The 18491-nt window shown below is 38.7% G+C and overlaps 1 protein-coding gene across 5 annotated transcripts in view; it reads left to right on the top strand.

The window, feature by feature from the left end:
* The first annotated feature begins 2852 nt into the window (after window positions 1–2852).
* CACNA2D3 (calcium voltage-gated channel auxiliary subunit alpha2delta 3) overlaps window positions 2853–18491 on the top strand; it is a 468514-nt gene continuing 452875 nt past the window's right edge. For 2 of the 5 annotated variants that reach the window (XR_005827596.1, XR_005827595.1), the window contains exons 1-2: window positions 2854–3652; window positions 4285–4366. Coding sequence is in view for 2 of the 5 variants with exons in the window: in XM_040592380.1 (XP_040448314.1) it covers window positions 3534–3652; window positions 4285–4366 (201 nt within the window). In the remaining 3 variants the exon portion in view is untranslated. Of the gene's footprint in view, window positions 3653–4284; window positions 4367–18491 lie in introns of all 5 variants that reach the window. The other 3 variants (XM_040592379.1, XR_005827594.1, XM_040592380.1) reach the window with 3 other exon arrangements.

Here is an 18491-nt window from a genome sequence, read left to right as displayed (position 1 = left end):
TTTCTGTTACAACACTTGATGATTCACGTGCCCACGTTTTATTTCTGCTTTCATGGGGAAAACAGCTTCTTTCATTTTCTGTGAGACACTAAAATGCGCCATTGTACTTGATCATCAAAGGCACAGCAGGAGATTAGATGCCATTTTCATCCCTTAAAAACAGGGATCTGGGGGCAGGGCGATCCAACCTAATGCAGATGTGTGGGGAGCTCTGCTTCTGAGAGCACAGGCATGTAACTAGCTTACCTGTGCTTACTGGGAAGTTGAGCTTTGGTTTTAGAATGTAAACTTGCTAAGGGCATGAACATCTTCCTTCTCTGATTGGTTATCTGTACGTGCTTTTTCTAGTGGGGCCAGCACTTAAAAGATTCTTCCAGGTTCAGCAGTTATTGATAACTGCATAAGTACATGATAGAAATGCCACGTTGCTTCCAAAATATAAATTTATTACTATGCTTCTTTAAAACTTAGCTTTCTTCTGACTTTGCTCCAGGACATCACAAGGCTGTACCAAATAATGAAGCACACTGCTGTATCCCCGGTGTAAAGGACTGAAACGCTTCAGCAGAACTTACCTTTTCTATTTGTTTTCCTTGGTCCTTATGGAAACCCACTTAGGGAAAGTTTCTGCATCCCCCTCACGAGGACAACATGGGGAAGAATGAGCCTGGTGTTTTGACTGCAGTGATCTGTGTACCAGGAATAGCCGGTAGCGATCAGGCCAGGATACAACAGCTTGACAGAAAGTGTTGTTGCTTCTAGTGTGGGTCTCTGGGATGTGTTAAGCCACTGTTACAGGATAGGTTTGCTTTCCATTCACTGAATTCTTGAGAGGAACTAAATAACTGATTTAACGTAGCAAGTGTGTGTTACTGAAAGATGCTGAAAGCACTTTACAAGGCATACAGCTATTGTTAACACAAAAGGTGGTGGCCACGCTTGTATTGTCAACTATAAATTTCTTATTCAAGGGAATATTTTTCTGGCACTAGTGATAGTAGAAATAGGATTTCTGCATTAAACAAACACGAGGGTCCAGTTATACAGGCGGAATGCCCAAATTGTAGGTGTCATATGTATAAGAAATGTAAGTAAAGTCAAGGTTTGATGAGTGACTTTATCATCTTTTCTTGCCAATAATTAGTGATGATCTTCAATAGGCCTGAGAAATTCAGCATTATTAACACAGGCACACTGTATGTACTTTCAAAATGCTTTTAGGGCTTCCAGCAATTCTTTGAAGAATGAAGTAGCTGTTACTTGTCATCAGTGCACAGTGTTGACTTGAAACAGATAAGGATTTGTGGCAATATAAAAACAAAGTTTGAGTCCCACAAAATTAGCCTTATGAATTTCCTTCTTGACATTGTTTAGCATCTAAAAAAGCTGAACAGCATAAGTCGTGAGGCAGCCCACTGTTCCTGTTTGATTCCTAGTTTTGAGGAGCTACTATGGTTTATGTAATATGGTAAAGGGGCACGTAATTCACTGTATACAGCTTGTCAGCCATGTGCATTTTTACATTTCTGCCTGTAGGTAGGCTGAACACCTGGTGACATGGCAGCATATATAAAACACTGCTTAGAAAATCCACAGTACCGGCACTGATAATAAGGCTTTCAAAATGGTTGATATACACAGAGTAAGTGTCCTTTCTAACAAAACTGTCATTATTGCCTTCACATGAAGGTAACAGTACAGACAGCAAGACAATCTGTGTGCTGTCCCCGGTGGGGATGGCCGGGGTGTGTGTGAAAGTTGCCGTGTGGCATGCTACATGTTCTATACAGTTCCCCTAAGGAAGTCTTTCTATCTTTAAGCTTCTAGTTTCTTCTGAACAGAGAGCTTTGATCAGCCAGGTGTTGAATAGAGGTTTTGATATTTAAAGCAAACTGTTCAGTGCTCTTAAAAATGTTAATGTGGAAAGCAATACAGATACTACACACCTAGCTTAAGGACAGAAAAAATGTTAAGCAAGACAGAAACAGCATACAGAGGCAGAGTGACTGTTCTGAGGTGTTAATTCAAACTACAGAGGGAAGAAGCGAATTCTGGAGTGAATGCTGGACTATATTGCATGATGTAAGGATGACTCAGCCCATGCTCAGATCATCTCCAGGTCTTGCCATACTTATTTACATTAAAGTTCACTTGCTATTTTAAGTCTATGCATTTAGTGGAGAAGAAGGTGAGAAAGAAGTAGAGGGAGAAGAATAAAAGCAAAAAGGGGGGAGGGTAGGTATTTTAAAATGCAACAACAAATACCTGGACCAATTTCTCCTGCTCCCCACGCTGCTCTTTCCGTGGAGGAGCTTGTAATCCTATGTTTGCTATGTCACAGAGGGTTCTTCTATGAGCGCAAATTAATAATTTATTCATAGGCTCGAGTCAGTTAGCCCGCATTGATTTACTTATGCTGCATTTCTCCCCATTCACAAGCCTCCGCCAGTCCTGATCTCTCGGATAGTGACTCGCCGCAGCGCTCAGGCGTGGGAGGAAGCAGCAAACGTGCCTTTATGCACCAGGACGTGCTGTATGTGCCTGGAGTCAATGTGCCAGCCCGACCCGAACGCGGGGCCGGCTGCGGGAACCCGCTGCTCGGCGATGCGGCCGCGGCGGGGGTCGCTGCCCGCTCCCCTCCTCCCGCGGCGCGGCTCGGCGGGCGGGCGGGATGCTGGGCGCTCCCGGCGCCGAGGGCTGAGCTCCGTCCATCCTTCGCCTCTCCGGGCTGTGTGACAGATGCTTGTCATGCAGCGGTGCCCTGCCTGAATTGGCCGGGTCTCCGGTGGGTGTGCGCGGCCCCCCCGCCCCTGCCAGCCCTGCCGAGCCCTCCCTAGCTCAGCCCCCGGCAACGTGCAGCGCTCTCTTCTCGCCTGCCTGGAAGGGCTCAACTAGACTTTCAGCTCCTCCAGACTTTCTCTGCTTTTGCCATACAGAGGCACCCTCCCTCTGGTCCAGCTCCTCCTGTGCCTGCCTCTCTGTCTCCGCGCTATCCCGTTAAAAGGCTGCTGCTCCTGCTCCGCTGGACCAGTGCGCTGGCTGCCTGGAGCCGGGATGAAGGCTGGAGGTTATCGGCGAGGGACAGCAGAACTCTAGGCAGCTTTCCATTTGCAAAGTGAGCAGTAATCGCAAGAAGACAGCCTCCCCAGTTGGAATCAATAGTCTGCTTTCTTGCTGCTAAGGGCACTTTGGAGCAGCAGTAGGTCACTGAAGTAACTCCAGCACACTGCTGACTGCGGAGTTGTAAAGAACTACATGCGAGTGGCTGCAGTAGTGCTGGAAAACGCTTTGCTGTTACCAGGGACACAATAGTTTTCAAGTCCTTAGAGCTTCGCTTCTGGTCCTCTCCTTCCATTACCCAGAGAGGGTCATTCTTTGGAGGGGTGAGGATGGAGCTGTGACTTCTTCTTCCACTGGTGGTCTAGTGGAGGGGGTAGGGGTAGGGAAAGAGGCTTTAGAAGCAAAACCCTACTGGCTGCTGAATCCAGCTTTACTTGAATTTCCCCAAATCTTTCCAGGCACAGAGAGGCACAATGCCAGAGAACCTGAATCTTCTTCGGGCTTTTTGGGGTTTTTCCTTTATCTTCTGGACAGCTTTTAACACAGCCCTAGTGGATGTGGTTGGATCGGAGCAGCAGATCCCCTTGTCTGTGTAAGTGCTTTCACGCTATTGCTCTCAGGACCATGTTCAAGGATGAGAACTTGACTGCTCAAGTTCTTATCTTTCTATATTGCAGATATTTGACTGTTCCAGGCACCTTTGCTCCTCTGTCAGCCGTGTTTAAAGTGGTAGTTTCTAACATGCTCAGCACTACTTTGATTTTGTTGTAGGAGCTGTGTTGGTGGAGTATGTGGCCGCAGAGCCTTAACTTAAGTGCTTGTGTTTACTGAAGTTGCTGCTGTTAACTCCTTCTCCTGTGAGCATTTACCATTCAGAACTGTTGTGCCATTTGATCTGCTTCTTTCCTTTCAATGGACATACGTTGTGTTGTGCAGAAATGTACTTTGGCACAAGCTGATTCTCTAAATTTAAACAATGCAGGTTGGGTGGTTTCATATCGGAGGCCTCACCTTAGCACAGTGTCTAGTTTGTGCTTAGACTTGAACAGCTTCGCTAATCTTTTGCTGTGCTTAGGTTCCTCAGTGAGCTCTTTAATGCAAAATTGCTAGGATCCTTCTGCGTGCAGCTGAAGCTGTTACAGTCTGTGTTGCTTGCTATGACATGTGTATTACATTTCTTCCTGTCTCTCGTTTGTTTTTTTTTTTTTTTTTTTTCCTTCACAGTGTAAAGCTCTGGGCCTCAGCATTTGGTGGAGAGATCAAATCTATTGCAGCCAAGTACTCGGGTTCCCAGCTCCTGCAGAAGGTAAGGATCCCTTCAGTTGCAATAAGGAAGGTTTTAACAGAGAAAATGGAGGCAGGTTTAATTTTTTTTAGATGAATAGGAAAGCAGTACTGTACATGCTTTAGTCCACGATCTATTTTTATATTGCATACTAGTCCCTGATGACTCGTTGCATTGCACTACACTATCTGGAGAGTTCTTGATTAAACTGTTATTGTTCTGTTTAGACAATGTTGGGTTTTTTTTGTCATTAGAAAGTAAACTCCAACACTTTTATTTCTCAGAATCTAGGCTTCAGCCTAGATTGCGGGTATTTAATGTGGTGCTGCATTGTGGTGATGATGTTTCTGTGTAGAAACAGCTGCTTCTCATGAAAAATGTTCACTTCATTCAAGGAGCAGAATTAGTGCATATTGTATTATTTTCACCCTGTGCCGTATGTGTGCAATTCATGGTATCAGGAGAAGGCGGCTGCACTGTTGTTTGTCATCTCTGCAGTTTTTACAATCCCATTATTCCCCCAATCATCTCAACCCAGTGCTGGGATGTATTACATCATTACAGATAAGAGGAATGAATGTGGTTATCTTCTTGCTCAGCTGCACAGCTGGGTAATAAGGTAGTGAAGTATTGCAAAAACTTGAGAAATTGGTATAAGTCTACATAATTGGGGCAGAGGGTAATAAGAAAGCGGATTTGAATATTAGGTATATATCAAGGACTATGTCTACTCTAATTTAAACATGCAATCTATAGTGAATTTCTGTATTGTAGACAAGTTATTTTTACAGCAGTTACTGAAAAGAATACAATGAGAGACTAAGAGGAATATGTTGAATATTTTAAGACTGCGATTTTGCGGCATTTAATGTGATCCTCAAAAGGCAATATGGAAATGGAAACACAGTGAAACATTCACTGACTACAGAGTCACTCATTCAACCCATATGGTAAATTTCTGCTGGTTTTTTAGATGTGATTTTTAGTTCAGAGTAACACATTTTTTTTGTTTTTATTTTTTTTTGTCCGATTATGAAGGAAATTATACCTTGAGCTTGTAGCACTTATTTGGAAAGGCTTGTATATGTGTGAAATTATGTAACAAACAGTACATGTGGCAGTTGAAATAAAAAGCTTATGCTATCCCTGTAAAATGAAAGCAACTGATTTAATGAGTACTAAAGGTATATGAGCTTCTTAGCAGTATCTGTTTTCTCGGTGTTGCATACCCAGGACTGCAAAACATGAACTTTACTAAGCTAAAATACAGAGCTATTAAGAACAGAAATATCTGAGGTCCCTTACCACCTTTCGAGGCCATTAAATGGCTTCAAAATATCGGACAATCTTTTATTTTCATCTGAAAATCTGGACTTTCAGTATTTATTATATTTGCAGCTCACATTCTTTAGAGTCTGTGTAGTCTTATATCATCACATTTTTGTATGAACTCCTTAAATTTATAAAGCAGATGGAGCTTTCTGTTTTAATTACTATCTAATCGAGTATCATTAAAAGACTTTAATTTTTTATTGAGCCATAACAAACAGGTATCTTTATTTAACTTTGGAACTGTTCCACATGCAGCTATTTTTGCACTAAAATGACTTTTAAAATAATTAAATCTACCAAATACAAATCGTCCAATATTCACTAAAAACATACGGAATATACTGGGTTTTGCAATTGTGCTAAAATCCAGGAAGAATCAGTTATGAGATCTTTAAGTATTCTTTTCCTTATAGTGGCTACTGCCATTATCATTTCTGTAATGTATTTTTTCCCTCTGAAGTAGCAAGATTGCTTCCTATTGGTTGTTATAATTGCGGGTAATTGGAAGCTATTCATTTTACCTTTTCATCAGCATCCTCTCTGTTTTGGTAACAAATCTGTGCTCCTGTTTTTAAAGGTGGACAGTGTATATTCATTCCAAGCTTTTTTGTTTCTTGCTTTTGTTATGGTATTTCATTATGGGATGAAAGATGAGAAACAAACCAAAGATTTGACAGGCATTTAGAACATTTTTATTCCTCTGTCACATCCTTTATTGTGTGGTGGTTTTTGTTGTTGTTTTTTTTTGTTTTTTTTTTTCTTTTTCCCTTCTGGTTACAGTAGTTTTAGGAAACCTTTGGTGTTCTTTACTTCTTTACTGAGAATTCCAAGTGTCCCTGTCATTTTAAGCTTGCTATTTCTTTCTGTTGGCCATGGCAAATGGGCCTGGATAACTTTAATGTGTATCTTTTTGTGTTATTATAAACCATATTTCTTCTGTAAGCTTGTGTGAATAAAAACATGGCAAACTTCAAGAGTTGCAGGTATTTTCAACATGCAAAGTCAGTGACAGGAGTTGTAATGATTAAGGAAGTGATAGCACAGTAGGGCGCTTGGTGCAAGCGCCTCTTTCCTCCCACCCCACTCCCTCCTCACTAGCCAGCATCACAAATCCATTTGGTGTTTGCTGTGAGCTCTGGGTGATCACAGTCAATGTCGTCTTAAAGTCAAGATTCCGCTTTTAGAAGCAGTGTGACTTCTAATATTAGTGAAGGAATCCACATTTTCTGATTATGAATTAAGCATCATTAAACAAATGAAGATATAAACTGTGTGTATAATTATGTATCTGGACAGTATAGATTTCTTAATTACCAACTTCTTTGTAATGCCATTTAGTTTAATAAAGTTTTGAGAAAGGAAAAATTAATATAAAGGTTACTTGATTGATTTTGTTTGCATACATATAGTGAGCACCACTTCTCAAGGAATGCGTTTGAAATCAAGGTATGATTGACAGCTTTTCTGCCCAAGTGTTTTACACGTTAAGAGTCATTTGACCTACACTAAAATTTCACTGAGCAAATGAAGTTATGTGAGATACTCGATAAAGAAAATTTTGCCAGGTTGTAGCTGTGAACATTCATTTAGTTATTATAATTCTTAAGTCTTGCCGTACTGCGAATGCCAAGTGGGTAACCAGCATTGTGGTCCTCTTGAGTTTCAAAAAGATTTATAAGAATATTTTTGTCACTTTTTGAAACTCCTTATTTAAAAAACCCTCAACACTGCTTACCTTAATTGAATGTTTTATTACTATATTACTATGATAATCTTATCCAAGTATGTTTTCATGCCTCCTAAGAGTATATGGGATATATGATTTCCCCCCAAATTTAATTTAGGTGAAATACAGACACTGTATTTCAGTATAGCTCAGAAAATAATAATAATAATAGTTCAGTAAATAATTTCAGAAATGGCAATGACCTTTTAAGCAAAATTAGCACTTTAAAATGTAGTATTTAAATGTTCTACTACTGGTTTTCAAAGGGAAGGAAGACCATCCAGTGTTCAAAATCCATACAGAAGAAAATAGGACAATATTATTCCTAAGCTATCTGATTTAGGAGTTTTAAGAGTTGTCACATAGGTTTGACAACATGCAAGAAGCTGTTTGGTGCAGTAGAGACATGCATACTCTTCACCTACTTAGCACACAGTGCTGGGGCCCAAGAACTGATTCAAATTTTAATTGTCTCTTTGAAAGCTCAAGGAAAAAAACCAAACACCTAAGTAATTTGCTTGACTTTAATTTTGACACTTCTTTCCCTAATCAATGTTTGTATTTAGCGAGTACTGGAGTAAATGTGAGGGTGTAGCCCACTGGCAAAGTCAGGCTTTAAGTATAGGATGCACAGCAGGAGTTAGGTGCCAGGAAGATACTTCAGCTGCTAGGATTAGAATTTTGGAGGAACAGACTTTGGGGAATGCTACTGTTTGCATTGCAGTGTCCGTGGTGATAATGTGCTTTCAGTTCAACACTGTTGCAAAATAACAGTAGTAATAAAATGGAAGCAAAAAATGCAGATAATGTGCCTTCTGTTAATGTTAAAAATAATTATTTTTCCACAGTAAAGATTTTCTAATATCAATTAAGTGTCTGTTTCTCTAAAATGCCATGTGGTCTATGCTTTCTCAGATTACTTCAGGAGACACTACTAATTATTTTTTCAATATATTCTGAGCTTTGATAATTCTTGATGTGGTCCTGAATAATGGATTTAATTTTATTGCAAATGTAGGAACAGTTTCTAACAGAAAATAAACTTTTATTGGTTCTTGCCAAAAAGGTTTCTTGCTGAAGACAAGCCTGTTTCAGTCCATCTCAGATTTTTTATGGTTTTTTTTTTTTCTTTCCCTTATGTAAGTCGTCTAACGGAGTCTTTGCTGTTATGTAAGCACTGCCTGCCTTGGTCTCAGGCAGTCTGTGGTCTGCATCTGCCTACTCTTTTCAACGAATTCTTCATTGTGTTAGAAGTCCTCAAATCATTGCATTTTCTCAAAGTAGGTTTTTCAGTCAGTACAGCATTCCTGCTTTTAAAGGTTCAGAATTGCCTTTTGTCTTACTGACTAGACTTGATGCTGTATCTTATTTCTTACAACTATGGAAATGTCAGCGCAAAACTAATAGAAAAGGGGTGATTTAGATCAATTAGCATTCAGCTGGTGTCTGATTCATGCAGTACATCTATCTTTAGGTTTAAATCATATAATAGTGACTTAAATTTTTAGAGGAGTTCAGTCCAATCATCTTGATGTTAATTGCTTTTCATATACTCAGCCTTATGTTGGTTTTGGTCTTTGTAGGCTGTTTCTTCTTTGCGTGAGACACTGCAACTATTGCTTTGAAGGAAGGGTCAGTAGGATTGAGACTTAAGTTTCTTGGATATCAATTTAAACTTTTGCCAGCTGAGCAATTTTAAACGTGTAAAAATAGTACTGATCTCTTTTCTATAAGAAGTAGGAGGAAAGTGATCAAAATCCTGTAGATGTAGAACTGTGATATAAAAAAAAAGCACAACAAAACAACCAACATTACCACTCCCTGCAAAAACCCAAAATCAACAGCAAGAACCCCTGCCCCAACCAACCAAAAAAACCCCCATAAAACAAACCAAACCAAAACCCACTCCACACACACCCCTAACAACAAAAAAAGCCCAGAAAACCCCACCCCTACCCCTCAAAAAAACCGACCAAACAAATCAAATAAAACCAACCAAACAAAAAAACCCGCAAACCCTCAAACTGAAAAAACCCACCAGCCAGGTAAATGGCATAGAGCTTACAAAAAGCTCTATTCAGAATAGAAGTCTGATTATGCAAAATGTGTCTCCTAGCACTGAATTAAAATCAAGCATTAGAAAAGAAAAGAAATATGCATCTGAGAATCTTAAATCATTTTAATTGCAATGATTAATGCAAATGATGTTTTGAGACTTGCAGAGCTTGAATGTCCATTCCCTTTCATTCTTACAGATATTTGGGCTACATGAATCACAAGGTTATTCTCCGTGCCAGACTAGTTACAGAGCATTTCAGCATGTTTGAAGTATGTAATGTTGTTATCTGAAGACATGAAGGTGTAAATTCTTTTGGATAGATATTTTATTTTTTCTTTATTCAAGAAAAAAATCACATTAGTAGCATGTGAATGTATTGGGTGGAAAAACCTGCTGGGTCACTAATTTTCAGGTAGCATATTGATCTGTAGAAGAAAGTATCACAGAGCTGTCAAACTTTTGGTAGTGTTGTCTCTCTCAATAACAGAATAATTTTTCCTTTTCTTGAAATGAAGTTCTGCCTTCTCTGGAGGTATTGGAAAATTTCCTTTACCTTCAGTGAAGTTAGATCTGCATCTTGAATGATGTAATAGAAATATGAGACTGCTTTAGTAAGTTTATGATATGTGCATTACACTTTTGATAATGTCTTTTAATGTGAAAATTACTGAGCGGACAATCCAACTGGAAAACTTGAAAGGAAAAGAATGCTCATTCCCTTGCTTTAATGCATTTATGGTTGTTTGTTTTCACATCCTGTATTGGAAAATGCTTACATTTCAAGGTTAAAAGAGCCAGTCTCCATGCAAATTATCTTGACGGTGGAGGTACGTAGAGCCATGAATAGATGCTGCACTGTAGTGGTGATTCACTTTTAAGCAACTGCTAATCAATACTCTACACTTTCAAATGTCATTACTGTTCTGTAGGGTACAATTTTTTGTTGCTGATAATAAGTGGTTACACATTGTACAACACAAATTATATATTGATAGGATAGACTGTATTTTAGGTTGCTGTAGAAGCTTCACTGAAAGGTCTTAGTGAAATACTCTGATTAATATGTTGATCTTGTGAAATTCCATTTTGCTTTTTTGATGTATAAAGTTTTTGCAAAATTACATGAGTGTTTTTGTGACCCTACTTTAGTATCTGAAGTACTTTCTTAGACTGAATGACAAAATCATTGCAAGATTTGTATTTTAAAAGGAAGTCTCTGAATTATTTTTTTTTTTTAAATGTAACTGGGGAAAGGTTGGGAAGGGTCTTGGAGGCCTTTCTAGAGGATTCCAGGGACAGTTAATTTCTGAAAATATCCTGCCCTCGGATCTCCTGGGATTTTACAGATGAAGTTTTCCATCTTATAATTGATAACTAGTATGCTGTTACTGAGGATGGTGATATAAGACATGAAGAGATTGTGACTGGTCAAGAGAGATGGACTTGTTCACAAAGGAGTGCGCAGTGTTACAACCAGTGTATTGAATTTAATCTGGGCAGTAGTAGACAGTAGAATACAGAGCATGGGAATTAAGCTGTCGTAAATCCCTCCTGCCTAAGAGTTGGCTTCCTGCAGCCTTTAGCAGGGTCAGCAGTAGCAGAACATCTCAGATTGTTTTAACGAAGTAGACTTGAGTTGATAGTAGATATAAGTCAAGTTTAGAAAACAATTTTATCTAGGCAAAGATAAAATAAGGCTGTTTGATCAATGGTGCTCTTTGAGAATGGAGAAACAGATTTGAATTTATAGTGAAGTTAGTGTGAGGTGTATAACTCTACGGTTGAAGTGATCTGAATTCAAATCTTGGACAAGCTATTGGTGAAGGTAGTGTATTTTTAAATCTATCTTCAAAATATAAATGCTTGAGCAACATGCAGTGCCAGGCAATTTTCAGGGAGTGGGGGTGGTGGTGGTTGAGGAGGCGAACATGATTGCTGTAGTGGAAGATGGAAATACTTAATATGCTTTGTGTAGGAATATGATTTTCATTTCATGCACATGAGGTTCAAGTTTATTTCCTGGAAGATCCCTAACACGGGAAAACTGCATTTTTTTTCCAGAAGACTCTTTCAAAACCCTGTGAGAAAGCAGATTCCCTTAGCAAGTGTTTTGCAGGCAGAGGTGGGTAGAATTGTTGCTTCTACTCCTAGGCTAATTTATGTAAGTAGACATTTGGAATCTTCTCTGGTACCCTCAGAGAGGCTGAACTCTTGCACCAGCTTCCTGTTGTACTTGAGTTTTCCTGTTTGCTAGGAGCACAAATTAGTTTTGTGTTGCTCCTCACGCTGATTCCTTTTGCGTTTGTGACAAGAAAAGGTTATTCTCTCTCCTCTTTATTGACTTCCCCCCACACCAACTGCGCCCATTGTAACCCGTTACGGATGCGTCAGTTTCTGACAGTGATTTACAAAAGTTGTCAGTGGGGGAAGTCACAGACTCCAGGTGCACTTGATGCTCCTGGTATCTGGGGCCATTGTGAGTAGACTGGGGGGATCGGGGATGTTTTACCCTCAAAGACTGATCTGATCCAATACATTTTACCTGCTCCCTATATCTGCCATATTTTCTGGTGCAATGGCTGATGTGGCTATCTTTAATCTCTGTAGCAAGCTGAGAACTGACTGGGAATCTCATGTATGATAAAGCATATGTCAAATGCATATTTATGAGACTAGAAATGTTCTAAACCGCAGAAACTCTTAAAGGTAAGATACTTATGGCGCATAGACAGAGGGGTACAAGTCTTGAATTCCAAAAAAACCTTTCAGCGTTTGGTGCAGACTGGTATGCTGTGTGAAAGATGCAACCTTCAAACAAGCTAGAAAACTGGAGGGGGCAAAAACCCAAACAAACAAAAAAAGTGTCTTTCCTTTTGTACTGAGGAAGAAAGAGAAATGTGAATGGGGTAGGGGAGAGGGAAGAGAGAAAGAACTAGATCTGTTTCACTAGACAGAGATTTAGTGCCATGGGCCAAGCTGTGCCTGAGCAAAACCAGTAAAAACTTGAAAGGAAATATGGCAACACTCTTCACAACCAGAAAAGCAGGAAGAAGGATAAATATATTCTCTATATCCATAGCAGCTGAACAAGAACTGGTGTTTAAACACAAGAATTAGATTTTCCTACTATCATATTTTTATTTTTTTTTTACCTGAGAAGAAAGCACTGGAATAATGTGCAACTCTTGCAGGATGGCTTTTTAGAACAGGTTACCTGCCATTACGGAGATATTGTTGAGCTGCATTATGTTAAAAGATGAGCTACACCTTTTATTTTGGACTATAAACAATGAAACTAATTGTATTTCTTTGATGTCTATATCTACGCACTGTTAAGCTTTGTGCCTTTATCTCCTTAAGACATGGCTGGGAAGTCCTTCAACTTTCAGAGCAGAAACAGGTTATAAAACACTGGCATTACTGCTGTACAGTTGGCCAGGTTGAACGCTTGGGGTTTTTTCTGATTTATAAGCATACGATCAAATGATCTTACTAAAATATATGGCTTTTTGCTATAGAAGGATAAATATATTAAATAAAAAGATTAAACTTGGGAGCCGTCTTCACCTAGTTCACTTGAAGTCCAAGAACCATGTGGTAAAACTTCAGCAGGTTTAGCTTTTAAAGATGTCACAACATACTCTTATGCTAAGTGTAACTATGAAGTACACGGGTAATAGTGCTTAACTAGGGCTTGTAAGACAGCGTGATGTCCCAGTGAGAGCAAAAGAAATGGTTTATTAGATTTTAAACTCCTGGTTTGTTCCTTATGTACCTGCCACATGTTCTAGTACTTTGCTATCAACAGTTGTTGGTATTTAGTAAAGTTTGTTCTTAACTCTTACTCTCAAGAAGACTTCTTCCTAAGTGCTACATATGCTGAATTTTTGCTTTTTTAGATAGAGCCTGTTTGGTTGGTTGGATAGAGTCATTGAGGCATATAGGTAATCAGAAAAGTGTGTGGCAGGTGGTTTTTTCCAGCCATTTGTTCTGTCTGTTGAGATTGCTGAAAGAACTGTAAAAAGCTAAAACAATATGTTTCATTAAGGTGACCAAAACAATTCCTAAAATATTAGAAGGCATTCTCTTTGCCAGAGCACTTGCTCCTACTCCTACTTTTGCTTTCCTTAATTTGACATGTTGTTCCACTGTTGCCTTTATCTCTCTCTCCCTGTCCTCCTCTTTCTGAACCACCTTATTTATCTTATATTTAATTTTTTCTATTTTAAAATGGGCAGATGTTTTAGAGAGAAGTGCTTTGTTCTGAGACTGATGCCAAATGGTTTGCATAAATCAGTGTGCAGTACAGAAGGCACTTGAAAAGATAGCAATTACTATCTATCCTTCAAACTAGATTGAGATCTTAGAGCACCCAAGTTAAGGAAGTAAAAGATGCAAGATAAGGTTGTTCTCATGTCCATTAACAAATCATATGGTGACCTAATCTAGTTCATAAGGTTTGGGATATAATATGAGAAGTATGTGCCTATAATTCATTCAGTGTATCAGGACTTAATATGTGGGTCCTGTTGATTGTTCATGATTTAGCTTGCTTATATGTATGATTGAAGTTTCCTTACTGAAGATTTGCCCTTAGTTTTTAGGAAAGGAAATTACTTTTGAGCTTCTAATAGCCTTGTGAAATGTTTTACTTTGTTCAAAATTTCTTTCCTCGAAATGTGGAGTTGACAGCCTTCCATGAATTTTGTGCAGGTGGCAGATAATATATTCTGTTAACACTGTTCCTCTATAATGTGCAAGTCGAGTAGATCTCTGATTAATGTTCTCCTGAATTCAGCGATACTGAATTTAAAAACTCTAATTGTGCTCTTTTATAACTGAGACTTTTGGGTTTGGCACTAATGACTCGGCAAAACTGGTTCTGGAAAAAATTCCTCATTTTCCCCCTTTGTAAAACTGTCTTACTCTCTTCCGCTGTGGAACTCTGTTTTTAATAATTTCTAGAATTGCAGAGTAATTCTGGAAGAAGATTTGGAAGGTCTTTAACTTCCTGCTCAAAGTGAGATCAGTGCTGAAATCGACGCAGGTTTCTTGGGGCATTGTTGAGTCTCATCTTCAGAACCTTCAGGCACAGACTGCAACCTCTTCTGTTCCAGTGCTTGGCTCTACTCTGGATGAAAAGTTACGTACCTAAGCTGGAGCTTCCCACTTCAATTTGACTGCTGTCTGTCACTGCTCCTACTGTGCACCTCCATGAATAGCCTTGCTCGTCTTCTCTGTAACCTCCTTGTAGGTTTTGAAAGACATGATGTTTAGTCGTGGCAGGCTTTCTTAGGCCCCCGTCATAGATAGTATTATACCATCTTTTAGTTGCTTCATCAGGTCTCAACACTATTTTCTGGTAGATTCTTTCAAAATAAGTTGTGTTAATATTACAGGCTCTTAAACTGAACTTTCTGCTATTTAATATGTAGGTGGGCTTTTTCCCCAGGCTCTTGTGTTCTCGCAGTAGGAGTATGTAACTATTCTCATATTTGTGAATTCTCAAGAGTAATTTCCATTAAGTTGATTGCATGAATGGGAGAAGGTTTGTGGTTGGTGTTTTTAAAATTGTCATGGTGGCAGAGGAATTTCTCTTCTAATCTAGGGCTCAACTAAACCCTTTAGCTCTCAGTTGTTTCACTAGCCATTTTTTTTTCCTATCTTTATCAGCCACTGTATCTCAAGTGAACTTAGTGTTGTACAGAAATTAGTCAGCTCGTTAGAAGGTTTTCTGTCTTGTCATCTGTTTTTACTTTATTCTACAGTGTCTGGCAAGGAGCTTCTTCATGCTTTTATACACAAATAAGAATTTGGCTTGCTTTCCTAAGAAGCAGGAGTCAAAATTATACAGTCATAGTATCTTTAGCCTTTTAGATAAAAGCACTGTGAAAATGCTTTTTGGAAGGCATTATGAAAGGTTTGGTCAGGGCCACAGCATATAGTGCTCCAACTGTTCCTCTAGGTCGTATGTTAATGTTTGTCTGGTCAATATACTCCCAAGGTTTTGTGTCAAGCTAAGGCGCTAATTTTCAAGACACAAAAAAGGATCTACATACTATGGGTATTAAAATTTGATGTGTTGAGAACACATCATTGGTCACAAAATTAGATAATTATCTTCTAAAGTGACAATGCTTCAAAGATGAAAAGCAGGCGTATTCAAACTTCAGCTTTACCTTGAAGCTAAATGACTATCATTTTATGACAGCTGTGCAAAATGTATGACTGCCGAGCTGTTTGTACATGATGCTATCGTATTACATTAATAGAAATTTTCACTGATAATGAAACCTAGTAGGAGGCTAAGAGTAAAGCTTTATGTTATGACTTGCAGCCATTGACTATCTGCATCCAACAGATTTATTACCCCCTACGCACATCGTGCCTTTTACAATATCTTCTGCCATTTCTTCGACAAAGTACAAGAAAGATGATATTATAGATGGCATGATACAAAACAAATCTGAGTACTCACCTCATGCTCCAGCCTTCCACCTATCATTACTGACTGCAATGCAATTACAGGAATAGTGGAGATGAGTTCTGCCATCCTCCTGGAACTTTCCATGAAAAAGACTGGGACATGGGGAGCAATATAAAAGAAAACTGGAGAATTACTGTTACTCGGATTTTAACTTTCTTATTAAAGTCAAGGCAGCAGACTCTAGATTCAGTTATATCTGGCTGCTTATCCTAGGTCTGTGATAACCTTTTTGATGGTCTGCTCAGGCCACATAACCTTGGTGGCCAAAATTTAGTGCAGACATGAAGCATATTAACTTAACCTGTGATGTCACATGTACAAACCTGGCACGTGGGGGTGGTAGGATTTCATCCGGAATGCCAGCAGCTTTGAATTGAAAGTTAAAACTACAAGCAGGATTCCCCACCCCCAAAGGGAGGCATTTTGCCTAACCTTTCCCTGTAAAATGGGCCCAGTGATACTTGCCTTTTTCTGTAAATTGTTCAACTTTGAAATCGTCTGGATTGGGAGCAACACTTTTTGTAGAGTGTTTAGCATATGGAGAGGATCAGGTGGTGAAGAACAGGCTTAGCATATGGCTATGGAAGTAAAGCAAAGTACATGGAATGGCTCAGCTCCGAGGGATACAAAGCATTAGTTTTAACACATTTTTAAAGTAAAACTACTTTCAGTACTGAAAAGATTAATGCTTTCCTGTTACAGTCCTGAATAACTACAAAATTGATAGAAACCTCTCTTTCTGCTGTTGATATTTAGTATCTGTAGCTGGCAATAAATCTCCATATGGCATTGTGCTGGAAAGTGAAATTGAACCCTTTCTTGTCAGAGAATTAATTTTTCATATGCTTTGAGCACAAAGTGATGTGCGATGCTGATATTAGAAATTAATTTTCAATTTTGCAAACATTTTCTGCTTTCCCTCATATATTTTCTTTTCCTCCCACCTGGTGATACTTCCTTCTTATTCATTGTCCACGTAACTACAGTTCTGCACTGTTTTGTTTTATTTTTTCCTATCTAGGTCCTTCAGACTTCCTGACCTTTTCTGATTTTCCTCCAAGTGAGATCCAACCCATAAGACTCATTACAGAATCAAATTCACAAATGTCAAATGCAGTTAAACTAGGAATCAAACAACTTTCTTTATCCTTTTATGGGTAGCTGATTATTTCTGTCTGTATTGCAATTACCATAGAAATTTATTTTCCATATGTACTTTCTCACTCTGTCCTTCTCTGTACTTCCAGTTGCTTATAGCCATAGCTTTTTTCCCCTCTGGAAAACTTTACCATTAATGTATTTTTTCAGTTCCTTGAGCAGATGCAATCATAATGCTGCAGTGAGGATCTGGTCAGCTGGAGAAAAAGAAGCAGAAATAAAATGAGTAATGGCTTAATAACACTTTAATTCATAAGAGTGGAGGAAGGTCGTAGAGTACAAGTGTTTGTTCTGAAAATTCTTTTTTTTTTTTTGTAAGTTATGATGTTTGAACGTTCAAAAGGAAGAATAATAACCTGCTGGATTTATTTCCCTAGTAAGAGTCAGTATACTTAGTGGTACCCTGGATGGTGTTTTCAGTAAGGGTGGTGGTGGGAGGGAAGGGAGACAGGATTTCTGCCAAAATTAAATTGAAATTTTCTGTTATAGCAGGGGAGGCAGGTTTACAGCATCTTTCTGACAAAACAAATTGCAGGGAGGAGTCGGTATGGGGAAGCTACTGCACTCTGTTTAGAAATGGCTAAAGGTGAGAGCAGGGGTACGGGAAGGTAGTACGATGAAGAGGGACGGAATGCATTGGGTACAAAGAAGCAGAATGACTGAAGAAAGTTTTTTTTTCTCTGTAGTTTAATACAATTGGAGAATACCTTTGTATGAAATTCTGTCAATATCTGTGTTCTGGTGATTTATTTTTGGCAAATCTATTAAATAAATAATTTTCACATTAAAAATACATAAGCCACAGTCAGAAGGTCACATTTCCTATTTTTGAAATGTATGAGTACCCCACGATTTCAGAACTTTTGCCAAGAACTAAAATTAAGAGGAAATTATATGCTAAGAAATGTAAATTTCAATTCAGGAAAGGCTTCTTAAATTAAACTTGATATAGTAATGATATAATTCTGACTTCTGTATTTGGCTTCCCAAATACTTTAGAATTTGAATGATTTAATTTTTTTCTAAGAGCTGATGTTTGCTCTGCTGCTATCCTTTATTCTGTACAGCCCCAGGGCAATAGGAATAGAGTTCACCTACATTTGTAACTTGGCGCTAATACTGTCCAGTCCACCTTAAGCATGTTTTTAATGTAAATTTATGTGTATTTGCTAGAACTTCCTCAGCATTACAAGATGTCTGGGGAATTTTGACCTGAAAAGGATAGTAGAAGATGGCATTATATGTGGGATTGGGACCTATACTTATGTTGTGGAATAATTCAAAGTTTAGTGTATAGGATTATTCATGTGTGGCTATATTTATCTCACTTTGTGCCACTTATCTTGGTTTATAAATATACAGGGGTTGTACAACTGAAAACTCT

Source organism: Falco naumanni, chromosome 4 (genome assembly GCF_017639655.2).
Source record: "Falco naumanni isolate bFalNau1 chromosome 4, bFalNau1.pat, whole genome shotgun sequence".
Lineage (NCBI taxonomy): Eukaryota > Metazoa > Chordata > Aves > Falconiformes > Falconidae > Falco > Falco naumanni.
The sequence above is the reverse complement of the archived record's forward strand: the minus strand, read 5'-3'. Positions and strand labels throughout refer to the sequence as shown.